The sequence below is a fragment of the Drosophila sulfurigaster genome, chromosome 3 (assembly GCF_023558435.1).
Source record: "Drosophila sulfurigaster albostrigata strain 15112-1811.04 chromosome 3, ASM2355843v2, whole genome shotgun sequence".
NCBI lineage: Eukaryota > Metazoa > Arthropoda > Insecta > Diptera > Drosophilidae > Drosophila > Drosophila sulfurigaster.
Genome location: NC_084883.1, coordinates 47,784,250 through 47,806,945, shown reverse-complemented (window position 1 = coordinate 47,806,945; position 22,696 = coordinate 47,784,250). Strand labels below are relative to the sequence as shown.

The 22,696-nt window shown below is 41.1% G+C and overlaps 6 protein-coding genes across 6 annotated transcripts; 4 read left to right on the top strand and 2 right to left on the bottom strand.

The window, feature by feature from the left end:
• The first annotated feature begins 194 nt into the window (after positions 1 to 194).
• On the top strand, positions 195 to 2,753 carry LOC133840978 (phosphatidylserine lipase ABHD16A). Its single transcript, XM_062273205.1, has 8 exons — positions 195 to 359; positions 417 to 473; positions 594 to 895; positions 964 to 1,118; positions 1,181 to 1,602; positions 1,699 to 1,880; positions 1,949 to 2,216; positions 2,290 to 2,753. The coding sequence occupies exons 1-8, from the start codon at positions 291 to 293 to the stop codon at positions 2,398 to 2,400; spliced, it is 1,566 nt and encodes a 521-aa protein (XP_062129189.1). The 5' UTR covers positions 195 to 290; the 3' UTR covers positions 2,401 to 2,753.
• On the bottom strand, positions 2,289 to 3,613 carry LOC133840979 (zinc finger matrin-type protein 2). Its single transcript, XM_062273206.1, has 2 exons — positions 3,407 to 3,613; positions 2,289 to 3,319 (listed from the first exon to the last, which is right to left on the bottom strand). Exons 1-2 carry the CDS (start codon positions 3,507 to 3,509, stop codon positions 2,826 to 2,828), a joined length of 597 nt encoding a protein of 198 aa, XP_062129190.1. The 5' UTR covers positions 3,510 to 3,613; the 3' UTR covers positions 2,289 to 2,825.
• A 470-nt stretch (positions 3,614 to 4,083) lies between these two features.
• LOC133844663 (V-type proton ATPase subunit e 2) lies at positions 4,084 to 4,547 on the top strand. The gene has a single exon (XM_062278747.1). The coding sequence runs from the start codon at positions 4,227 to 4,229 to the stop codon at positions 4,485 to 4,487; it is 261 nt and encodes an 86-aa protein (XP_062134731.1). The 5' UTR covers positions 4,084 to 4,226; the 3' UTR covers positions 4,488 to 4,547.
• A 482-nt stretch (positions 4,548 to 5,029) lies between these two features.
• On the top strand, positions 5,030 to 17,429 carry LOC133844655 (mucin-2). The gene is made up of 6 exons (XM_062278739.1): positions 5,030 to 5,092; positions 11,989 to 12,123; positions 13,184 to 13,502; positions 13,568 to 13,805; positions 14,187 to 14,349; positions 14,409 to 17,429. The coding sequence occupies exons 2-6, from the start codon at positions 12,037 to 12,039 to the stop codon at positions 17,136 to 17,138; spliced, it is 3,537 nt and encodes a 1,178-aa protein (XP_062134723.1). The 5' UTR covers positions 5,030 to 5,092; positions 11,989 to 12,036; the 3' UTR covers positions 17,139 to 17,429.
• Positions 17,430 to 17,731: 302 nt separating this feature from the next.
• On the top strand, positions 17,732 to 21,443 carry LOC133844656 (choline transporter-like 1). The gene is made up of 8 exons (XM_062278740.1): positions 17,732 to 17,981; positions 18,569 to 18,945; positions 19,007 to 19,152; positions 19,210 to 19,436; positions 19,498 to 19,798; positions 20,117 to 20,396; positions 20,460 to 20,622; positions 20,678 to 21,443. Exons 1-8 carry the CDS (start codon positions 17,859 to 17,861, stop codon positions 21,125 to 21,127), a joined length of 2,067 nt encoding a protein of 688 aa, XP_062134724.1. The 5' UTR covers positions 17,732 to 17,858; the 3' UTR covers positions 21,128 to 21,443.
• LOC133844659 (ribosome biogenesis protein BRX1 homolog) lies at positions 21,343 to 22,623 on the bottom strand. The gene is made up of 2 exons (XM_062278744.1): positions 22,430 to 22,623; positions 21,343 to 22,369 (listed from the first exon to the last, which is right to left on the bottom strand). The coding sequence occupies exons 1-2, from the start codon at positions 22,544 to 22,546 to the stop codon at positions 21,428 to 21,430; spliced, it is 1,059 nt and encodes a 352-aa protein (XP_062134728.1). The 5' UTR covers positions 22,547 to 22,623; the 3' UTR covers positions 21,343 to 21,427.
• Positions 22,624 to 22,696: the final 73 nt, after the last annotated feature.

Here is a 22,696-nt window from a genome sequence, read left to right as displayed (position 1 = left end):
TTGCAACCATATTTGGTAATACTTAAACCATAGGCTATATCATCCCTTACGAAATGTTTACAATATTAGAATAAAGTGAAAATTAAATTAAAATTAGTTTTTTTTTTTATATCATACTGATTAGTCGACAGTCGATTTCATTTGTTTGGATATCGAATCAGTGCGCTCATCTCTATGTTAACTGAAACTGGTTCATTTTTGGATTGGTTTGCGATCCCTAACTTTCACAACACAGTAAAAAAAAATCATAATATTTTCTCAGAGGCAGGTCGCAACAGAAACACTTGAAAATGAGTTTCTATAATTATATATTCGGACCAAAGTTGTACATGGAGTACAAAGGTGTACCCGAACCGCAGGTAAATTTTGATAGCCCTTAAACGATAAAATCATAATTTTCATTTGTTCATTCGCAGCGAAAAATTTACGAACCCGGCGCAGTTGAAAAGTTCGGAGAGCAAATATTGTCAACGGTGGGTGTCTGTGTGGATGTGCATGTGTTCGGAGTGTGTGTGTGTGTGTGTGTGTGTGTGTGTTGGATGATGCGCTCATAATTATTTATTTTGAAACTCTATTTGTGCCGTGTGTTGCAGCTGTCGGTAGTTTGGTCGGTCAGCTATTACACGTCACCGCTGATCTTCACATTCCTGTATAGACGCGGCTATTTTGTGTCCGACTCGATACCAACGCTGGCGAAATTCACAACGAGCGTGGGCTTAATCGTTATCCTCTCACTGTTGATGCGCGGCGTTGGACGCCGCCAGTCCAAGGCATATACGAACATGGTGAATGCCCTTGCACAGGCAAAGGGAAACAAATCATCGGAGCCACTGCGTCGCTTTGACATCGACTTTTCAGCCTGGCCAATTGATTTCGATGTTAAAGCCTTGGCCGGGTAAGAGAAGATAGTTTCGCTTTAATTTGAGCGTTATTTTACAATATTTTCCTCTCTTGTCTCTTCAGCGACCTCAAGAAGCCCACAAATACTGTGAGTCGACGTGAAGAGAAATTAAGTATTGCAACATTGCCCTGTGAGTTGATTGCTTATTTGGCTATCAATACCTTTGGTCTCTCCATGATTTATCCGGGTTCCGTCAAACTGTTGCAAAAATTCATGCGTATGTTGTATAGTAAAAAATAATATGAATACTTTAAATCTCAACCAGAACTCGTTTTGTAGGACCAATGTTGATCGCAGGACGAGCCAAGCTCATTGAGGACGACAATGGTATTCGCTACAAAGTGAAAACAATTGATTCAAACGAAATTGATACACTGTTCATCGATAATCGTAACGATAACGTGGGCAATGGCAAAACACTCGTCATTTGCTCCGAGGGCAATGCTGGATTCTATGAGGTGGGCATCATGAGCACACCCATTGCCCTGAAATACTCGGTGCTGGGCTGGAATCATCCCGGCTTTGCTGGCAGCACGGGGAGCCCGCATCCCGAGCAGGATAAGAATGCTATCGATGCTGTTGTTCGATTTGCCATCAATCAACTGGGCTTTGCTGTTGAGGACATCATCTTGTATGGTTGGAGTATTGGCGGATTCAGTACCTTGTGGGCGGCATCCATCTATCCAGAGGTCAAGGGTGTGGTAAGTAATGACTACTTTCCACAACATCTAAAAATGCATAAAATGATCCTTAACTCATGTATTCAATCGCTGCACTGTGTATCCTTTCCTTTATAGATTCTTGATGCCACATTCGATGATGTGCTCTATTTGGCGCAGCCGCGTATGCCGGCTAGTCTTGGTGGCATTGTTCGCGTTGCCATACGCAAGCATTGCAATCTGAATAATGCAGAATTGGCAATGAATTACAATGGACCCTTGCTGTTGATACGTCGCACCGAAGATGAGATAATTGCCGAGTAAGTCAACAAAATTTTCTATGATTGTCGTAAGAACATTGAAGAATACTCTTTTCTTTGCCACGCAGGGATAATCGCATTGATACAAATCGTGGCAATTATCTGACCATGTCGGTGCTCAAGTATCGCTATCCCAACTTGTTTACTGCTGCACAATTGTCGACGACCAAGGGATTGCTATCGAAGCCATTGGAATCGTTTAATTACACCGTAGCCGAGGAGAAACTCTGCATGTCGCGCCTTATTACTTATGCCTCCGATGAGGGTAAATCATTCCCCATGTTGATTGGTGCCGATTACAGCGAAGAAATGCGCAATCAAATGGCATTGTTTTTGGTCAGTTACTATTCATGGAAGGTTGTTCAATAGTGTATAACCATTTATTTGTTTATCGTTTTTTTTGTTACAGTTGCGCAAGCATTTACGTGATTACAACTCGACACATTGCACACAATTGCCCGGGGAGTTTTTCAACATTCCATGGGACATACCCATCGAGCATGGATTTGTATTCACTTAAGTTGGCATCCCCGCATTTATTGTTGGCAGTCACAAAAACAATTGATAGTAGTATTCTTAATCGGAGTGTGGATGGAGGGGGGCTTTTATGATATATAAGATTTTTAGTGAATTTCGATGATGTGTAAGTCCTTTTTGCATTTTGAGAACTGCTTATTTAAATTATAACCTTGGGCAATACGACAAAATAACACAAAAAAAATTAACGAAATGGTGTAAATTGTCTTATATACAAATACACATTATACATTTAACATATACAATGATGATGATTATAAAATAAATGTCGCAAACCAATCACAGTCACAGCGATTAGCCCCAGTATAAAAGGGTTCGTTGGTTGCAGAAAAAACAGTTCTATTTTTTGCTATTGCTATTTCTATTTTGTATTTGTTTTACGATTACAGCTAGCGAACAATGTAAGGCCTATGAGTTCTTCTTCGAGCCGCCAAAGCCAGAGAAACCCATAATGGCAGCCATGTCATCAGGCAGTCCATTGGCGAAGTCATTGCCACCGCTCCCATTCTCCTCGGCTTTGCGTTTGCGCTCTTTTCGCTTCTCTTTTCTGTGCTCCTTGTAGCGATCCTCCTCCTCCTTGGCCTCGCGCAATCTCTTATCCAGTTCGTAGTCTTTTTGCTTCTCCTCCATTTTCTTTTTGTTCTGTTGAAAGCGCTCCTTGACCTGATCAACGGTGCTGCGCTCCACTTTCATGGACATGCCCAGATTCCGTTGATGCTTCTTGCCATTGATGTGATCCAGAAAATTGATCGAATCCTTGACGACACAATCGCAAACATTGCAATAGTAGCCGCCAGATTGTGAGGTAGGTGTGTTTTTGTTGATCACAACACTTTTGCCCAATTTGCTATCGAGGTCAACCTTGTAGTCACGGCGTTTGAGATTCTCTCGCTGCACAGGCTCTGTCAAGAAGAGATCATCAACATTTGTATTACCTTTGTTTATCTAATATTCACAAAGGGAGAAGAAGCAGCAGCATCATTTGTTACCTTCTTCCTTGGGCGCCGTTTGATTGAGCAGACGCTCCTGAGCCAACTTTTGATACTCGTTCTTGTCCCATTTTCTGCGGTGGTCATCGGGTCGCATCGTCATGTTGATTTCAGTGAATTTATTGCTCTTAAATATTCCAAAAAATGCAAAATAATTTCGTTTATTACTAATGCGATATATAAAATGTTGTAAAGTCGAATATCGATAGTCGCATAACACAGGGCTGCATCAACGTGCGTAGCGATTATTCAAGATATTGTCGATACACTTACTGTAATCGTATAATTGAATTTACCGTCAATTAAATATGTATATATTTTTTTTTTATTGTTTACGACTTGAACCAACGATCAAAATATATAATATAGATTGGTTGATATATTTTTTTAATTGTTTTATATTTTAATAAAACGTTGAATTGTCATATGTAAATTTTGATGATTATAATGCAAGAAATGTAATGACTTTCTTCACTTTTTATTACATAAAATACATTAATAGCTATACTGTTATATACATAATATATAAAATCATTACTGTTTAAATTAATTTCAAAATAAGAGATATAATCGGACAAGGCTAGAAGTTCAGTTGCTCTACAACCTCTCTCAATCAAGTTATCACATGTATCGAGTACGAGTAACTCCCGTTAGAAGTATCGATAACGGTTGTCATCTTATTGATTTCTCACTTCAGCTGAAAATTCTTATTAGAAAGCACAACAATTTTAATTTGCAATTCAGCAAATACGTTTATAAAAATACAAGAAAAGTGAAAAGTTTACTGTCGAATCACAAGTGCTCCAATTACAATTGAAATATGGGAGCTGCGTTCTTTCCAATTCTATTTTTCACAGCCCTTTGGGGAGCTGTGGGCATTGGAATGCCGATTATGACGCCAAACGGTCCGCATCAGAATTTAATACGTTGTATTCTGATGCTAACTGCGGCCTGTTGTTGGCTGTTCTGGCTCTGCTGCTATATGGCCCAGATGAATCCTTTGATTGGACCAAAAATTAAACGTGATGCCCTTGCTATGATTGCAAAGTCGTGGAGTGGTAATACGCTGCGAGATGCATAAATCTTTACTGTCTCCCATATGCATAATTCAAGTTATCTATTATTGTAAAAAATCATGTTAAATAACAATAAAGGTATTAAATTTGTGTTGTACATTTCGTTTAACGAACTTATTTTGATTACAGCGCGCTCGATCTTTGATTGAGCTGCCAACTTGCTTAAATTGCTTCTTATTAGTAAACGGAGAGAGGAAAGAGCGATTGTGTGAGTCTTCAATACAGCGCCTGTGCAACCTGCTACTCACTCTCTTAACTACATGCCGGCGCCATCTTCAATTTTCTCTTCCATAGCTAGCTGGCCATGAACTAGTGAGATGCCAAATTCCCATTGGATTCAGTGTTCTTTCAGCTGCGGGCGCGACAAGTTGACAAGTAAAAAATGGTCGTACTTATTTTGTAATTTGACCGCGATCACCGTTAATATTATTTGAAAACCAACAGATTTTGTGAGGTGGAAAAATAAATATATTTGTGATTGATGTGATTGATTGCATAGAATATACAGTATATATGAATTATTAGTAGATTTAACAGAGAGTTGCATCAAATGGAATCACACGCACATACAGGATTTGGACCATAACAACAAATACACACACACACTTTGGTAAGCCAAGTGAATTATCGATAACACAAACATGCATCATAACTCAATGCATTCCTCGCCCCTGCTCTGAACTAAAGAGTCAGTGTTTCTCCCTAAGAAAATAAAGTAGTTAGTCGGTCCCCTTTAGCCATAAACTAGTTAGACATGCATTAAAACTAGAAAAAGTAGTCGCACTTAAAGTACAAAAGGTACAAAACTGGTTACATTACTTCTTCAGCTATTGCGGCCCAACAGCAAAAGAAAAAGAGCAATCAAAACGATAAAAATAAAAAAAATAAAACGCAAGCAACACAATAATCGCGTACCAACGAGCTGGCAAAGCTCAAAATTATGGATGTTAAAATGAAAATGGCAATAAAAGTCAAGCAGACTGAAGACTAGAGACTGAAGACCGAAGACTGAGACAAGCTAAGAGCGTAATAACACAACAGTGTGGCCATAAAACGAGGGAAATTAGAAAATAAGACCCCACCCGACAAAAAAAGGGCGGCAATGCGAATCGCTACAAAACACAAAAGAACAACACCGAAACATAAACTCAAAACACAAAGCACAAACGATCAAAACTATCAACTCCCCCCAGGTGAGCGAGTTGAGGAGTAACAAAGCTTAATGCAGGTGAAAGAATGAATCAAAGAGTGAAGAACGTTCCATGGTCGCGTTTTTTTTCTTTTTATATGTATAGTATGTCGCTAACCGCACAATTACCACATTTATGAAGTGGGCCAATTGACAGTGGATAGTGGACACATCGAGCACCGTTGAGTTGTACTCCATTATTATACATATACGTTTATGAAAGATGTTAGCAAAATATGTTAGTTAGTTGTCGATCAACGTAGGAGACCGACCGGAGGTGATAGTATCAGATGTTAGCTTGGACCGTTTAACGCCGCTTTGAACGGAAATTGATTCTGATTACAGCTCTACAAGTTGAACTCGAACTCAAACAGGAAGAGTTTGATGCGTGCGACCCAATAACAGCGATTTTACGCAAATTTCTTAACTGATTCATCAACGAACGAAGAGAGAGAGTGAGGGGAGGATTGATAATCGTATCGGTTACCAAATGTGAAAGTGCTGTGCGGGTTTTTAGATCTGCCGAAATGCCAACATGACTCACACACTTATGAACATCATTGCAGCCAAGCTAAAAGTTGGCCTACAACTGAAAGTGTTTAATAGTGTGATACCCTGTAATTCTAGGGAAACATATTCTAGGCCACACGCTAGATAAAAAGCAGTGAGCGAAAGAGAGAATTAGTTGGATTGTTTCGTAGCGATTAGTAAAAAAAAGTTTATCTAAGTTAAAAAGAAAACTTATTCTACATTTTTAGAAGAGTTTCTTAATATTTGCCTTAAAGCAATAACTAAATATTTTTAATGATATTATAATGACTAAAATGACAGTTTTCATTTTTATGATTTTAATGATAAATAATCAATTATTTAGGAAAAAAATATGAAGATGTTTCTGTAAAGTTTAAGAATTACATAGTATAACATCTTAAAATTTGAACGACTTTAATACCCCACTTCGTAGCATTATCAATTACAGGGTATAGGAAGATAGTCTAGCATTAAGAAAATTGTCTAACTGACAAATCCATTGGACATGAGCACGCCCATATCGCTGCTCAAGTGTCAACAGTGTGGACAATTTTCATTTTCACTCGTAATTATATTTTCACTTGTCGAAAAAAAGCGATTTTCATTTTGGCGGAAGTAGATCAAAAGTGAAATAGAAATGCGGCGCGAAAAACTCACAAAATTTATGTAGATTTGTGAATTATGTACATTTTAATGAGTTGCGTTTATTATTATTTTTTTTTTTCTGGTACATTTCTTGTTTTTCGGTTTTTGGTTGATTTCGTTTCGTTTTGGGGCAAAGTAAAAAAAAAAAAAAAAATGTGGCGAGTTAATGAAACACTTTCGCTCGTTAAGAGTTTTGGCCGCTTTTGAACTGATCCGACGACCGCCCACAAAGGGTTCTCATTCTCACACCCAAAGCGAGAGCGAGATCGCCGTTGATGTTGATGTTGATGTCGAGACCCTCATCCTCGGATCTGTGATCGCAAATTGGCAAGCAATCAACATCATTATTATGAACGTGGCTGGCCCGAATTGCCAAGCATTGACAGCTCTTGGCTAAAAGCTATTGACTGTTTGTCTGTTGCCTCGTTCTTCAACTGCTGCCCGGTTTTGTGGTCATCTATGCCGCACGATTCTCGGACAGACGCGGCAGACGCACACACACAACATAAACGACATAGAGTTGGTTGCCAATCAAGTTGGCTAAGTCGGGATTGAAGTCTCGGGCAACGAAAGAAATAGAACATAACGCTAAACTGCAGCTAAATTGCATTCAAATGATGCAAAATCGCATCTAATGGGCCGCTCTTTTGTTTCGCCAAAACAAGAAGAAGCCTATGAAGAAGAAGAAGATGAAGAACAGCGAGACAAAAGAAACCAAAGACGAAGAAGAAGACTGCAGAGAAAATCGACCTCAAATGCAGCGCTGCAGCTCAACTCAAGTTGAAGTTGAAGTTGAAGCTGATGTTGAAGTTGAAGTTCGTTGTTGCGGTAAAGCAAACCCAAAAAGGCAACAACAGAAGAAGAAAATGCATAGAAGAAAATGAAATGCATTCGCTCATTCAAGCTGACTGCGTGTCTTGCATTTTGAGCGTGGCACTAATTGCACTTGGGGGCATCTTTGGTTTGTTCTTTTCCCCGCTCTTCTCTCTCTCTCTCTCTCACTTATCGTCAACGGAAAAAATCATGTGTACGCATACTAAGCAAACAGCCTGTGTTTGTATTTTGCATTTGTATTTGTTGCGTGTATTTGTGTGTGAGTGTGGACACTTGAAAGATGATAGCAAATAGTTTCCTGTCAGTTAACGTTTGATGTAAATACTTTTACATCAAATGACTGTTTACCAATACTGTTAGTGCTCAGTGTAACGGTCGCAACAGCAGCAACAACAACATCAACAACTTACACACGGGAATGACTCCACAATTTCATGGCTGCCAAGCTTACCAAATTCTATTCCCCACACTCACATTCACACACACATGCTTTTAGGCTGGGAACAAACAGCAGTGACTGCGCTGCCAGATTTGTATGCTTTTAATTACATATTAAGTTGACGGTTAAAGCGTAACGGTTTATCGCCCCTCTCCCTACCCCAACCAACCATCACTCCAACGCTCTATGTAATAGTTGTTGGGCACACTCAACTATGTCGTCGGTCGTCCCTTGTGTCACACACACACATGAATGAAAATGCACTTTTGTGCGAGCGTTGCCACTTCGTTTAGCAGCCAAGTGCAATCACTTTGCGCCAGCAAGCAAAGAATATACCAAATACAGGGTGGCAGTGGCAACGCTGGGTTGGCTGTTATGCTCCAGTAAGGGGAGCCCCGTTAGAATGATGATGAAACTGCCGAGTTGCGAGTTGCATGCGTTTTCTAGCTGTGCGCTCATAAACACAATTATTAGTTACAATATATTATACAATTATTTTCATTCATGAGTGCCTCGCGGCCAACTGGGCAAAAATAATATTGCATAAATTTGCTTTAAAACAAAAATAAACAAGCAAATCATTGAATAATTTTTTGTGACAGCTATCAATAATGTGGCGGTGAATGTTTTTTTCTTTGTTTTGTGCTTTTCTTCTTCTTCATATTTTTGGGCAAATCAAAAGACTTTCAAAATTGGAAATTTTGTCGTCTGGCTGCATTGTTTGGAATGATTCAATTTACGCTCTTCTAGAGATGCGCGAGATGCGCTCTAAAATCAACTTTCCATTTCACTGGTTGACGCTTCTTTTTTTTATTTTGTGTGTGCGCATGTTTGTGTGTATGATTGTTGATAAACATTTCCAAATGATCAAAATGTTGTTCACATTTCACTTTCTTCACTATTATTATTGAAAGTGGATCTGCTTGATTATAATCTGGAAATGACATCGACGACGACAAACGACTTTTGGCTCCTGCTGCCCCGCCTCAGACTTCACCTTCCAAGAGGTGAAGGTGAATTAATATGGTCAACTATGGTAAACTTGTTTGTGCTTGCTTCCGTTAGAAATTCGGTTGAGCAAAATTCTCATCAATCATTCTTTAGCTTTGTTTTTTTTTGGTTATTTTATAGCCAACAATAATTTCACCCCGTTGAGGAGAAAATTGTCTAATGCGAGAAATTTAATCAGTTTATGTGTGGACAGAGACAGAGACGTCGCCACCAAAAAAAAAAATTGTGACCGACTCTCAACGCGCGCGTTGTCTCGTCAAGTGTTGAGTTTTGTTTTTTAACCATTTTATTCACGCGGCTCAGACAGAGTTTGTGTGTGTGTGAGAGTGTATGAGTGTACTCGTAAGTCAATTTGTTCTTTCTCCAAACACAGACAACGGAGACTCGCACTCACATTGCGGCATATGGTCAAGTTTCCAGTTTTGGGGTCTGGGCCTGCGCCTCTTGCTATCTCCACCTCACCTTAACTCTCCACTTCACGTCTCTCCACGCCGCTCAGCGCCTGCGCAACTGGGTCAACGTCAACCCATGGCAATGGCAATGGCTTGCCATCGTCTAACTGCCCGTCTGCCCGTTTGTCTGTCTGTCCGTCCGTTTGAATAGCTGAGTGTTTGGGCACTCATACGTCGTATTTCGCATGCATAGACTCGCACTCGCAGTAGTTGTGCTCGTAACACTAATTGTACTTCTATTTCATTCTATTTTCTTGCTCTGTCTGTCTTGTCTTATGCGATTATTATGCAAATTTCTTTGCCTCATGTGGAAAAATTGCCGTTTAGCTGTGTCCAAAAAAAAAAGAGGCTTACCCAACGGAATTCAGTTTAGTTCTGCAATATTACCACCAAAACTGTACTACATGCTCAATTTCATAATAACATGCAATTGTAAATCACGACATTAGGTTGGGTTCTATTTTCTTTTTCGGTGCATAATAAAATATATAATTACTGTTAATATATTATATATTGAAGTATCTCTTTAAAATATGTTAAATATTTGAAATGCATCGAACATAATAATAATAAAGACTTACTAGAGATTGACTATGAATGTTTATTGAAGTAGCTCTTTAAATATATTAGAGACAAAATATTTTGAACACGATAATAATAAACACTAATTAAATAATTTCCGTGAATTCGAGATGAAATTTAAAGATGAGTTGATGAGTTATAATATTGAAAGATTTCGACTTAAGATATCCCATATTAAATTTCATGCACAACCAGCCAAATTTTCGTATTTCAAAGTAATAGAGCTTATCTCTACTAAAACTGTTAAATTCAGCCTATAACTGTGCACAACTTGTACGCAAATCATTAACAAAAGCTTGCGGCATTGCTGTAAACAAAAACAAATGACTATATGTTACTTAGGGCCATCCAATTAGTTTCACCAGAAGATTTCAAACCCGACTGCTTCGAGATGCGAGCTGCGAGCTTTAAACATGATGATCATTAACATCACCGCATTCCAAAAAGGCAGAAGAACTTTTACTTTTGACAGTTGAGAGACGCGCTCAAAACTCGTAAAAAATAAAAATACCATCTATATCTGTATGTGAGGTTGTTGCGGTTGTTGTTGTTGTTGTTGGCATCCCAGGTCCATCCATCGCAAAGACTATTTTTACCTTTAACACACAGGTTTCTCTCTTTGCTTTGTGCTTTGATTATACATAGTGGCATTATAAATACAACGTATGTGTTCGGGCACGAACACGACCACGACCAAGACCAAGACCAAAAGCAAGACCATGAAGATGATGGCACGAGCAATAACCCTGCCCAGCCAACCAGCCCAGGCATCTTCTTATTCCATCCAGAGTCAAAGCCATCGCTTTGGTTTCGGCGTGGAACTGGTTTCTTGTAGCTTTTAGCTGATTTCTGATCTTCAGGTATGTACTTGGTACTAGCGAGTTCCACTGTGTAATACCCGACATCCCAAGGGACAAGGGTATTATAACAGAGTGACAAGTGACAAGTCAAATGGTTGTCTGTCTGTCTGTCTGTCCGCTTGTTTAGACAACTAGAACTATAAGTAAGAAGTAGAGAAACACATAATAAGAAATATAGTTGTTAAATTTGAGGTGTAGACTTTAATGATTTAAATTCAGATCCACCTTGGTTTAAAAATTGAAAACGCCCCACCAATTTAGGATAATATATATCGACTAGAATTAAACTTAAAGGAATATCTAACATTACCTAATAATTAAGTGAATCACAATAGAAGTTTCAAGCAACTAATATCGGGTACCTCAAAGTCGAATATATTTGAGTTACTGACTTTTCCTCTTTTAGTTGTTTTTGTTGTGGGCTGCTGGTTCTCTTCGCGGCTTGTTTGTCTTTCCCAAGCCTGAATATCTACCTCCCTCTGTACTTCACTCAGACTCACACAGTCACAATTTGTACTCATATTCGAGATTATGTTTGTCCAGCGAGCGTATCAAAGTGTCGGAGTTCTCTAATTAGACTGGGCTTACTTTTGTTTTGTTGTTTTGAGAAAAGCCAAGCTTTCGCTTTCGCACTTGTGTGTTCCACATATATCAATTAAGAAATGTATTATATCAATTGGGGGACTCTTTGTAAAATGTGTCTCTCCCTCAAGCCACTTTTTGTGGATGCTTTTCGCTGGTATGCAAAGATAAACCGGTTGAGGAACGTTTTTCTCGGCTCAACTTGGTTCTTCAGCGGACACATTTCATTTTTTTTCTTTGGACTTGGCAAAAAGTGAGAATTTTCATTTGACTGTGAAAACAGGATTAGCTGGTTTTTTGGATGCCGGAAACAATTTCAACATGGAAAGTGAAGCACCCAACTAACAATAATAATACTTGTTTACTTCCATCTATTTGCAGCATAAAAACCAAGACCCTAAAACCAAGAAGACCCACAATAAAGGCAATATGGATACCGTTTATGGCACCAAAAAGTACTTCCAGAGTTTGTCCGGAGTCAGTGATATCTATCGAACGCAGACATGTCGACAAATGGTAACTTCCTCTATCTATCTATCTATCTATCAGACAATAGAAATCTTTCACAGAAGAACTGTTATACAATTCGTCGAAATACAATGGCATAAAAAGTTAGAGGCTCATTTACATGACAACTGCTAAAAGTAGGTTAAAAGTTGAGGGTTCTTCTTTTTTTGTTTTGTTTCGTTGTTTAGGAAGACATTACGTAAAGCCCACAAACAAATCTTTTTTCGGGGTTTCATCAAGAATTCAACTGCATGTTTGCTTAGATTGTAACAAGATTTCACTGCGAGATGTTTGTTTGCATTCCTCCCGACCAAGCTACTATAGTTATTAACTCAAGAACCAAGCGAACGCTCAAGCTAAAGGTGAATGACTTTCTCTGCAGAGCACACAGAATGCGAAGAGCAAAGAGAGAACACACAAGAATTTGGTTGGAGGCAACAACAGCTGTTGCGACAACAGGTTGTCGCTTAAGAGAGAGAGACGGAGAGGAATACAAGAAGAGAGAGAGAGAGAGATTGAGCTGGCAATTGGCCTAGAGCTAATGACTGCTAAAAGGGCAAACCCAAAAAGTGAGTGCCCCCAACTGGCAAATGTGTTCCCAGGTAGTGCAATGACTAACTGACTGACTGTCTGGCTAATTAAATGCCAATTCTGCGTCTGCTGATTGCGCATTAGTTAGCAAACGCATGACTTGAGTTCTAAGCGCTAATTGATACTTAGATAAGAGCACAACAAGATTTGTAGTTCTCTCACGGACCCAGGTCAAACCGTTAACATCCTATTTTACCGGTAAACAACACATTGGAAAGTGTTTAGAAAGCTTTCGCCAAATTGTTTGATCAAAAAGTGACGAATTAGAGGGGTAATTGGACTTCTGATCAACATCAAGAACATAGATATCTCAAGAATTGGGGCACAATATTATTAATGGTATAGATATTTTGAGTATGTTGTCATTTGAGCTCACGGCTTTATTCATTTCCAACTAATTAGTTTCAAAGACACACTAACACACTCTTCCACTAACACACTTTTTTGACCAATCGATATGTTTGCTTAATTGCCGTAGAACACCTCCGAATACAATTATCAGAACACGCTGGGCCGACGCTCCCAGCTAGGCGCCTATTATCACATGAATAAGCAGCCATCATATACGAATGATCACAGCATCAACAGTCAGTACGGCTATAATACCTGGGGCATCTGGCGGGATGGTCGCAACATTGCTCCGTCCACTTTTTCAACGAAGACCCATGCCCATTATCCAAAGAATCGTTCCTTCTCCATCATATTGACCACGGCAGCGTTTATAGTGCTGCTCGCTGTCATCTCCATAGCTGGATTGGCGTTCTACTTTAGTTCGATTAAGGCCACGCTCGAGGATCGTAAGTAATTAGTCGACTCAGTAAGTTGCTCTCAATCACAGTTCCATCTTTTTGAATACTTGCAGCTGTTTTAGGCTTCGAGGGCTCCTTCCGCATTGCCAAGGGTGATCTCTATTCTACCGGACTGAAGTACAATCATACGACGACCTACAAGCAAAAGATTGACTTTTACAAGCGCTTCGTGGAGCGCTCGCTTACTGATAACGGATTGCAGCCATTGCGCACCGATGTCTGGGGCTTTGGTGAGGGTCCATTGATCAAGGTCTCATTCCGCGTGTTCCTCGATGTGCGCAAGCTGCCACAGTAAGTTACTTTTTGATCACCAGTGGAATTCCTGTTTGTTTTTTCTTTTGTAATTCCTGCTTTAGTTGCTTTCGGAATTCCTATTTCCCTTTTATCATCTGCGAATTCTTGTAAAACTTATTTTTCTATTTCCTACTACCATTTCTATTGTAACTCCTGCTTCTAATCCTAGTCTGGATATTGCTTGTCTAATATTCCTATAGTAATTCCTGTTTTTATTCTCTTTAAAATACCTCTCTTAATACCTACAGTAATTCCAGATTTCATACCTTCGTCAGGGAATTTCCGTAACAATTCCTATTGCCTCTTATATTATCATTTTCTCGTCAGAGAATTCCTGTAGTTATTCCTTTTATAATTCCCGTTATCTTTGTCTTACAGAAACATACTCAGCGTGGAGGAGTACATCAAGGAGTCGTTGTTCCTGGAAACATCCGCCAGCAAGTCGCTCTATCGTTCGATACGTTTAGACGCCGACTCAGTGGAGATCAAACGCATACTGGACGAACAGGTGGTACGCTCAGCAGGCATCCTTAAGGAAGCTGTAAGCATAGGAATGTACTTTTTCCCTACCTTTAACTAATTCCTCTTATTTGCCTGCAGCAAACCGTGCCCACCAGCCAGACTCAACTGGAGAAGCGCTTGATGAAGAAGGGTGCTGGAGCAGGAGCGGGAGCTCCGTTGCAAACCAAACCCAGTGGGTTGAGCACACCGAAGCCACGTCCAGCTGTGCGTCCGCACTCGCCAGATGATGAGCCCGATATTGATGTGGAGAATGCTCCCGTTATTCAGGGCTCCTTCGAGGGTTCCTTCGAGATAACCAAAACCGATGCGGACATTGCACGCAAGAAGGCGTCGCCCACACGTTCCTATCAGAGCACCAGCCTGCCGCCCAAGTCCATCTCCGTAACGCCTTATTCGTTGCGTGTGAAACCCAAGAAGCCGGGCATTGAGAAGTTGACCACAGTGACGATTCGGGAGAACTCACCGACGACAACAACGAGCAAGGCGACCACCCGAAAGCATATCAAAACCACAACACCAGCGACGACTAAAGCTACAACTAGGAGCACAACAACAACAACCACGACGACGACAACAACAACAACTACAACTACTCCCAAGCCCAGCACCACGAAGACTACAACCACGACGGCAGCGCCTCCAGTCTCCAGGACCACACAGAGCACAACAACAACGCCAGCCACAACTCCTAGCACAACAACAAGCACCACCAACCCAACAACAACTACAACAACAGGCACACCAACGATAAGCAGCTCAACTGCTACGTTGCCAAAGCTGGATGCAAGTCTCTTCACCACCTTCCCAATACTCGACACGCAACCCTGGCGTCCCATCCATCGTGAGGTGCCCGAGTTGCTGCCCGGACCGCCACCCGCTTTTCCCACAAAGACCTTACCCGGCCTGGGTGCTCCACCTTCGATGCCAACCACAACCATGCAGACTGTCAATCATCTGCCACAACGTCGTATAGATGAGTTGGAGCTGCCTTTTATTGGGGATAATCCTACGCCACCCTCAGCTGCTATGCCTGCTCTCAATGTGGATCCGTTTGGCTCGCTGCCCGGCTTTATGGGTGGATCGTTGCGTAAGCCGGATGGCAAGTTGGATAATCCCAGTCAGCAGGAGCAGGATATGCTCTTCTATCACAACTTTGGCAGTCCTGTCTTTCTACCGGGCACCGAGAATATTGAACGCTTGGGCGGCGCTCTTGTGGAGCCGCATCCGTTGCCCGTGCCGCTGATCGATGATGTGATTGTGCCACCTTTTAGGCCCATTAATCCTACCATGGATGGACTGCATAAGCTGCAGTTTAACATCGATGGAAGCAACGAAAGATTTGAGCATTTGGGAGGTGGAGTCATTGCCAAGAAGCAGGAGAACGCCACACAGCACGAAGTCCAATCGAAGAACAAGCCACTGGAAACCACAACACCCAAGTTCAGCTCAACCTCAACAACTACCGTTGCGGTCACTGGTTCCACAACGCCTCTGAAGATTGAGATAGGAAACATGTCTAATAAACCTACAGAAAACTCCGTGCTCGCTGATACTATTGGAGAGTTCTTCATGGAACTGCTGAATCTACCGAAGGAGGACAACGCCACCATCAGCACAACAAGCACAGTGGAGCCCGAGCCTATTGAATCCCGCATAGAGCCAGACGAGATCGCTGACGATGAAGTGGAGTCGCAGCTGCCCACAACAAAAGCTAAGCCAAACTTTATGAATCTCAAGGAAATCATACTGCAAAGGAACACGCCAACACCGGCTCCCGAGTCCACCACAACGACAAGCACAACTACAACTACAACTACTACACCAACCACAACCACAACTACGACAACGACAATTCCGACGACTAAGAAAAACCGAGTGCGTCCAACCGCGCCCACAATGCTCGATGACTCTAATCTGTTTCCCTCGCACTCGAAGTGGGAATTCGTCAACAGCTCCGCGCCCCTCAATTTTGGTTCCAACGGCAACATGAGGAAGGTTTTCAACAAGACGTTGCAAGCTTGGGTCTCCGAGGATGTGGAGAAGACGGAAAACTTGACGTTGCACGACATCAAGACCCGAATTAACAATGCCAGCAATATACAGGACATATCTCTGATCTTTGACACGCTCGCCTCCAAATTGGGCATCACTCCCAGTGCTTCCACCAAGTTTCCGCCCTTCTCGCATAATAAACTAAAGCATAGTCAGCGCAATGAGACAAAGGTGAAGCTCAGCTCGAGCTCCTCCACCACCACTGAGCTGCCCGAATTAATACCGGAATCGAGCGTGAAGAACTTTATCGAACTGCCCCTGCAGCAGCGTGAACCTTTCATCAAGCCCATGTCTAGTTTTATGGATGATGGATCGTCTGAAGTGCTAGGAGCTGCAATTCCAGTTGTGGGCGAGGCAGAAGTAGAAGTCATTGATCCATTGAAGTATGAGGAATTATTGAAAACATCACAGTTTGCCGAACCCATCACATCCACATCAACAGAGCCAAGTCCTCATCGCTTAGTCACCCTACTCCCGGTTCGCTCCAACTCGGGCATTCGGACGTACAAACCCATCTCTGAAGATATTGAATTTGAATCGCAGCGCAGTCAAAGTGACAGCGATATCGTGTCCGTCTCCAGCAATCCTCAAGTCCCGATACCTGCTCAGGTGCAGAACCAATCGCAGTCACAGTCTCAATCTCAATCGAGCAGTAGCATACGTCGCAAGAGCAACGTAAATCAGAGCCGTAAATTTGCTCAGCCGCCTGCGGAGGCGATTGTCAAGGGTGGAATCAAAGTCACCGTAAAGAAGTGAATCCCATACATTCCGTGATTTGCTTCAAAGTGAGATTAAGTAAGCAATTAATACATACTGTGCTGACATGGAGTGCGTATTTATAAGAAGTTTCAAATAAGTAGAAAATTTAAGATCATAATTATTTGTAGGCATACAAAAATTGGCACATGCACAATCTTGTTCGAAAATTGTTCATTCTTTGAACAATTTTGGAATGACAATTTCTGTGTGTATCGACGTACGTGATTACGACTTTTTATTTATTGTATATGAGAAATTTGAAGCTAATTAGTTTTCCACACAATAAAATTCCTTCAGCTTCACATTTTGTAAATTAAGTTCGTACCAGTTCATTACCATTTTGGATTCGTAAGCTAAAATTAGTCAAGAAGTAATTTATTACGTAATAAGATCTATATTTTAATAATAAAACGAAAACAATAAAAAATACTTTGTCAAGAATTCTGGAACAAATTCAAATTATTGGCGCGTAACGTATGTGCAATGCACCGCGCCTAAATTGTTATCGATATATTCAAATGCAACGCCAGGTGAGAAAGTATCGAAACGAACAATACTTGCGCCAACCCTAACCGTTTTTGTGTTTGGTGGCCGCTTCACCGTCCCTGTCAGACATTCGCGGTTTGGTTGTGAAACGAAATAATTAAAACAAAAATAAAACGCTCAATATAGAAAACTAATTATTATAATTAATTTACATAAGTGAAAGGTGTTGTAATGGGGTGTGCGGAGAGCAAGGACGGTGAAGGCGAAGCCCAAAACAATAGGAATAGACCAAAATACCGCTCCTGTACCGACGTATTTTGGCTTGTACTTTACATATTGTTTTGGCTATTTCTGGTAAATATGCTAAATAAAACATAGTGTGTGTGTGAGGGTATGTGTAATAGCAAAAAATAAAGCCCGCATTCCTGCATGCAGTAGTAATCCAATGCATTTATATATAAAACCACATGTACATATATAACTCAAGTGAAAGCTGCAAAGATTAATCAGACTTCTCTTTTGTGCGGTCGTAGTGCAAAGGGAGAGGGGGAAGTTGTTGCTTGAACTGAACACACAACTGTAACAACAGTGTGTGTGTCGTCATCGCTATCATATGAGTGGACTTATTGCTAATTCGTCTAATGAAATGTTAGCCACAATATAATGGCTTTGGCAGCGCATGAAACATGAATCTATTAAAAATTCCTTTAGCAAAAAGTAAATTAAATATGTTTGGACACGCTATTCCCATGTCATGATACCGCATTTGTTTGCTATGCACAATTCAGACTGTATCTAGTCATGCTAAAATTCGTGGGCGTTGGCACTTAAACAGTAGCATATTCACATGCATATATCATATATACCTTGAAGTAATACGCGATTAGATCATATTTGTTTTGATTTTCATTTTCACACTCTCTCTCGGTCTCTTTTTTCAGATTGTGATCGCGATCTTCTCCTTCGTTTTTGGCAATCCATTGCGTCTGATTAATGGCTATGACTCCTTTGGCAATACCTGTGGCGTTAAGCACAATGAACGCTTTCAGAATTTCCCGCTATCCGGACGCAATACACTTGATACACCCGAACTGTTCTACTTCAGTGTCAAGGAGCTCAAACAATCGCTTAAGATTTGCGTTAAAACCTGTCCGAAACGCACACTGAATGAACCCAGCGAGCTGTTCAGTTATTTTACTGAAACTGGCACCCAACTCTGCAAATATGACTATAATATGGCGCAGGTGGAAAGGCTGAGCAAGGGCGACAAAACATTCAACATACTCGGCCCGTGTCCCACGCTTCCAGTGCTCGAAAGGTAAACGTTACTCAGTTATTCTTCAAGGATTTATTAATGGCTTCAATATATATTTCTTTAGTTCGCCGGTGTTGCATCGTTGCGTGCCCAAAACGGCTGCTGATGAGGTGGTCAATGTGCTCAACAGCTGGGATGTTGCTCAACAGTTTCTCTCCGATATTTACTCCACCTGGCACCTTATAGCCGCAGTCTGCGGTATTTCCCTGCGTAAGTCTTGAAACCTTATGTCAATAATGGCAGAGTTAACGCAAATCTTTTTTATAGTCATTTCCATTGTATTGGTTATCACGATGCATTGGCTTTCCCGCCTCGTCTCCTGGATAATTTGTGTGCTCGTCATCATTGCCAGCGTTGGCTTGGCTGGTGCATTGTGGTATGCTTACTACAGCATACGCAACAAGTCACCAAATGTTCAATACTCTCAACTGGAGGAGTTCTTGCGCAATCGAGATGCTGTCTTTGCCTTGGCTGTTATAGCCACTATAACTATGGTATGACAAAGAGACACAAAATGCATATTCAGTTCAATAATTAACTATTCTGTATTTGCAGATCATCCTGTTGGTCATCATATATTTTCTGAAAAATAAATTGTCCGGCTTGTCGGCACTTTTTGAGGAGGCGGGCGTCTGCATGATGAATCTGCCTGGACTGTTAATAGCTCCACTCTTGGCATTTATAGTGCTAATTGCATTTTTAAGCTTTTGGGTAATGGTGGTCATCTGCCTTGTAACAGCCACCACTCCGGATGAGAGTCCGCTTGCACTTTTCCACGGCAATGCCGGATTTCAACAGCTGCCCGCCAATGCTGGGCAATTCCTCAACCAAACAACAACAACAAACGATCAAAGAAGTAAGTTAACAAACGCAAAAGTATTTCGGAAGTTACTTGAGTAGTTGGAGTATTAGATAGTAGCAATACTTTTATTGTATTAATGCTAAATTGATATTTTTATTTTGTTGAAAACCAAAAAAAAAACCATTGGTCAAATGGCTACGTAAGTGATATATATGACATCATTTAAATTGTGTTTTTTAAGCTCTAGCTCTTCTTATGTATATACACCAATTGATCTGAATGTTTGTTGCCTCTCTTATATTGTATATAGCAGAATCTTTTCACACAATTCTTGGAACCTTTACTAATCCGCATTTCTCTCTGTTTTAATAGCTATTCCTCGTATAGAGTATGCAGATGCCGGAGCCTTGCGCAGCATGTTCTGGGTCTATGTGGTGGGTCTCATTTGGACTGTGGAGTTTATTTTTGCCTGCCAGCAATTTGCTTTGGCCGCAGCTGTGGCCTTTTGGTATTTTGGCAAGCCAACAACGACACCAACTTGGTATGCCATTGGCAAGCTGATTAAGTATCATTTGGGCACCGTTGCCAAGGGTTCTTTTGTGATTACCATTTTCAAAATTCCACGCCTCATCTTGACATACCTTTATGCCAAGTAAGTGTCGAACACATTATTTATTACTCTAATATTCACTAAAATACTTGTTTTCATTTGCAGATTGAAGAAGGGCGAGGATAAGGGCTCTGAATGCGCTGCCTGCTGTTTGAAGTGCTGCATTTGCGGCTTTTGGCTGCTTGAGAAGTTTATACGATTCCTTAATCATAATGCCTACACTGTGGTTGCCATTGAATCCATCAACTTTTGCCCAGCCGCAGGCATCGTAAGTCTTAAACTATAAAGTAATTATTATTCTTTAAAACGTTTCAACATTTCAGGCTTGGAATGCCATGGCCACCAATGCTTTGCAAGTGGCAACAATCAACAGCATTGGTGACTTTATTCTCTTCTTGGGCAAGGTTGTTGTGGCCGCACTTTCCGGCTTGATTGGCATCGTTATGCTGAAGGATAAGCCAGGCCTTAACTTCTATATGGCTCCCGTCATATTGATTATCATCTTCTCGTTCTTTATTGCTCACATTGTGCTGTCGCTCTTTGAGATGGTCGTCGATACACTCTTCCTGTGTGTCTGCGAGGATAAGACGATTAATGGACGCGCCGGTCGCTGGGCGCAGAGCAATCTGGCCAAGCTAGTTGGCGAGGAACCGCTGCAGCCGGGCGAAGAGCCACCAATTCAGGTGGTCGAAATGATGCCCATTAACAAGCAGCCATTCAGCATTACACGACTGCCACCCACAGATGCCGAAGTGTATCCTATGGCCGAGTAAATTCTTTAAGAAGTTCTCCCTCATAATATTCCAGAAACAAGACGAAACTCATAACGAACGCACATCTTACAATGGATGTCAGGTGAAGGACCCTCCGTGTAAAGAAACAAAACAAACTCAACTCAACGTACAAAATGCAATGAAAAGAAATAATAAATAAGAATCTAATGTTTGCTAATATCAAGATATATATATACTACTGAAACAGAGGCAAATGCACAAGAAGTTGTAACTGTATTTATTAAATGTATCCATTTTTTATATATATGTATTTATGTATATTTATTCGTAATAAAACATTTAAACCTTTTTCTCACGTTTCACCTTGGCCTTCCTTTGCTCAATCACCTTCTGCACGGCCTTCATCTGTTTGTCCTTAATCTTTTGTGTCAATGCCGCCTTCGGCGTTTTAGTTTGCTGTGCCTTCTTTTTGGCCTTCAGTGCTAACAGTTTGGCTGTCTCAATGGGGTCCTCGTCGTCGAAGATCTCTTCATTGTCCAGACCCTCATAAGCATTCATGGGACGCGTTGCTTCGTGTTGCACCTTTTGCTCAACACGATTAACATATTTGTCCTTGGCAGCCTTCTTCAACAATTGTCGCTGCTTCGATGGACTCACGTAGTCGGGATTCTCCCAAATGGTTTTGCCCGTAAATGAGCCATCAAAAATCTTTACAGGATTCATGACATAGCGGGGTCCCACCTCGGAGAGACCACCATCTTCGGAAAGGATTTGGAAATTACGGAACCAGATACGATTATCCAGGTAGGTGAATGTGTACACATGATCAATAAACGGCTGGCTCTTGGGATGATGGTTAGGCACCGAAAATGTCTGCACCAACAACTCTTTGAGCAGTTTCAGATGTGGCAACTCGTCAAACTTAGCATCAAACGATAGGAACGGACGCGAACCCTTCAAGCAATTGCCGGTCAATTTCAGCTCAGCCATTGTGTGAATATTCTCAATGAGAAATTTAGCAGATGGTCCGGTAGCACCCGAAGTATTCGCCACCCACATGTACAGATCTCTTTTACGGCGTCCCTCAAACAACATAGCCTTGTTGCAGTGCTTCATCTCAGACATTTCATTGATGACCGACAACGTTTTGGCACGCTCCATTTTGGACTCGGCACGATGATGCGGCATCAATGTTTTGATATCACGCATTAAATGTCTGTCTCGATGGCTGATACCACGTGCGGCAAACACCAATACACGCTGTTTGTTGATCCATTTCTCCTGCAGAGGTTGAGAAATGTTGAGGATTTTTTAATTTCCTTAGCAATAGATGCTTCATACCTTTTTTGGAATCACTTCATCAGATGGTCGTTGTGATGGGAGTGGTGGATTTTCATCCAGCGGCACAATCTCCAACTGCTCGACCTTCTTTCCTTTCTTTTGAAATTTACGGCCCATTTGTTTTTTAATTTTAAACTTGTTTAAAAAATGCACCAATCCAAAACAACGTGGAGTTGAAATTAGTGATGTGCAAATTAGCGATAAATTTGACTATCGAAAAGGATTAATCGGTTTTGTAGAACCAACAGGTGACAATATCGGGATTTC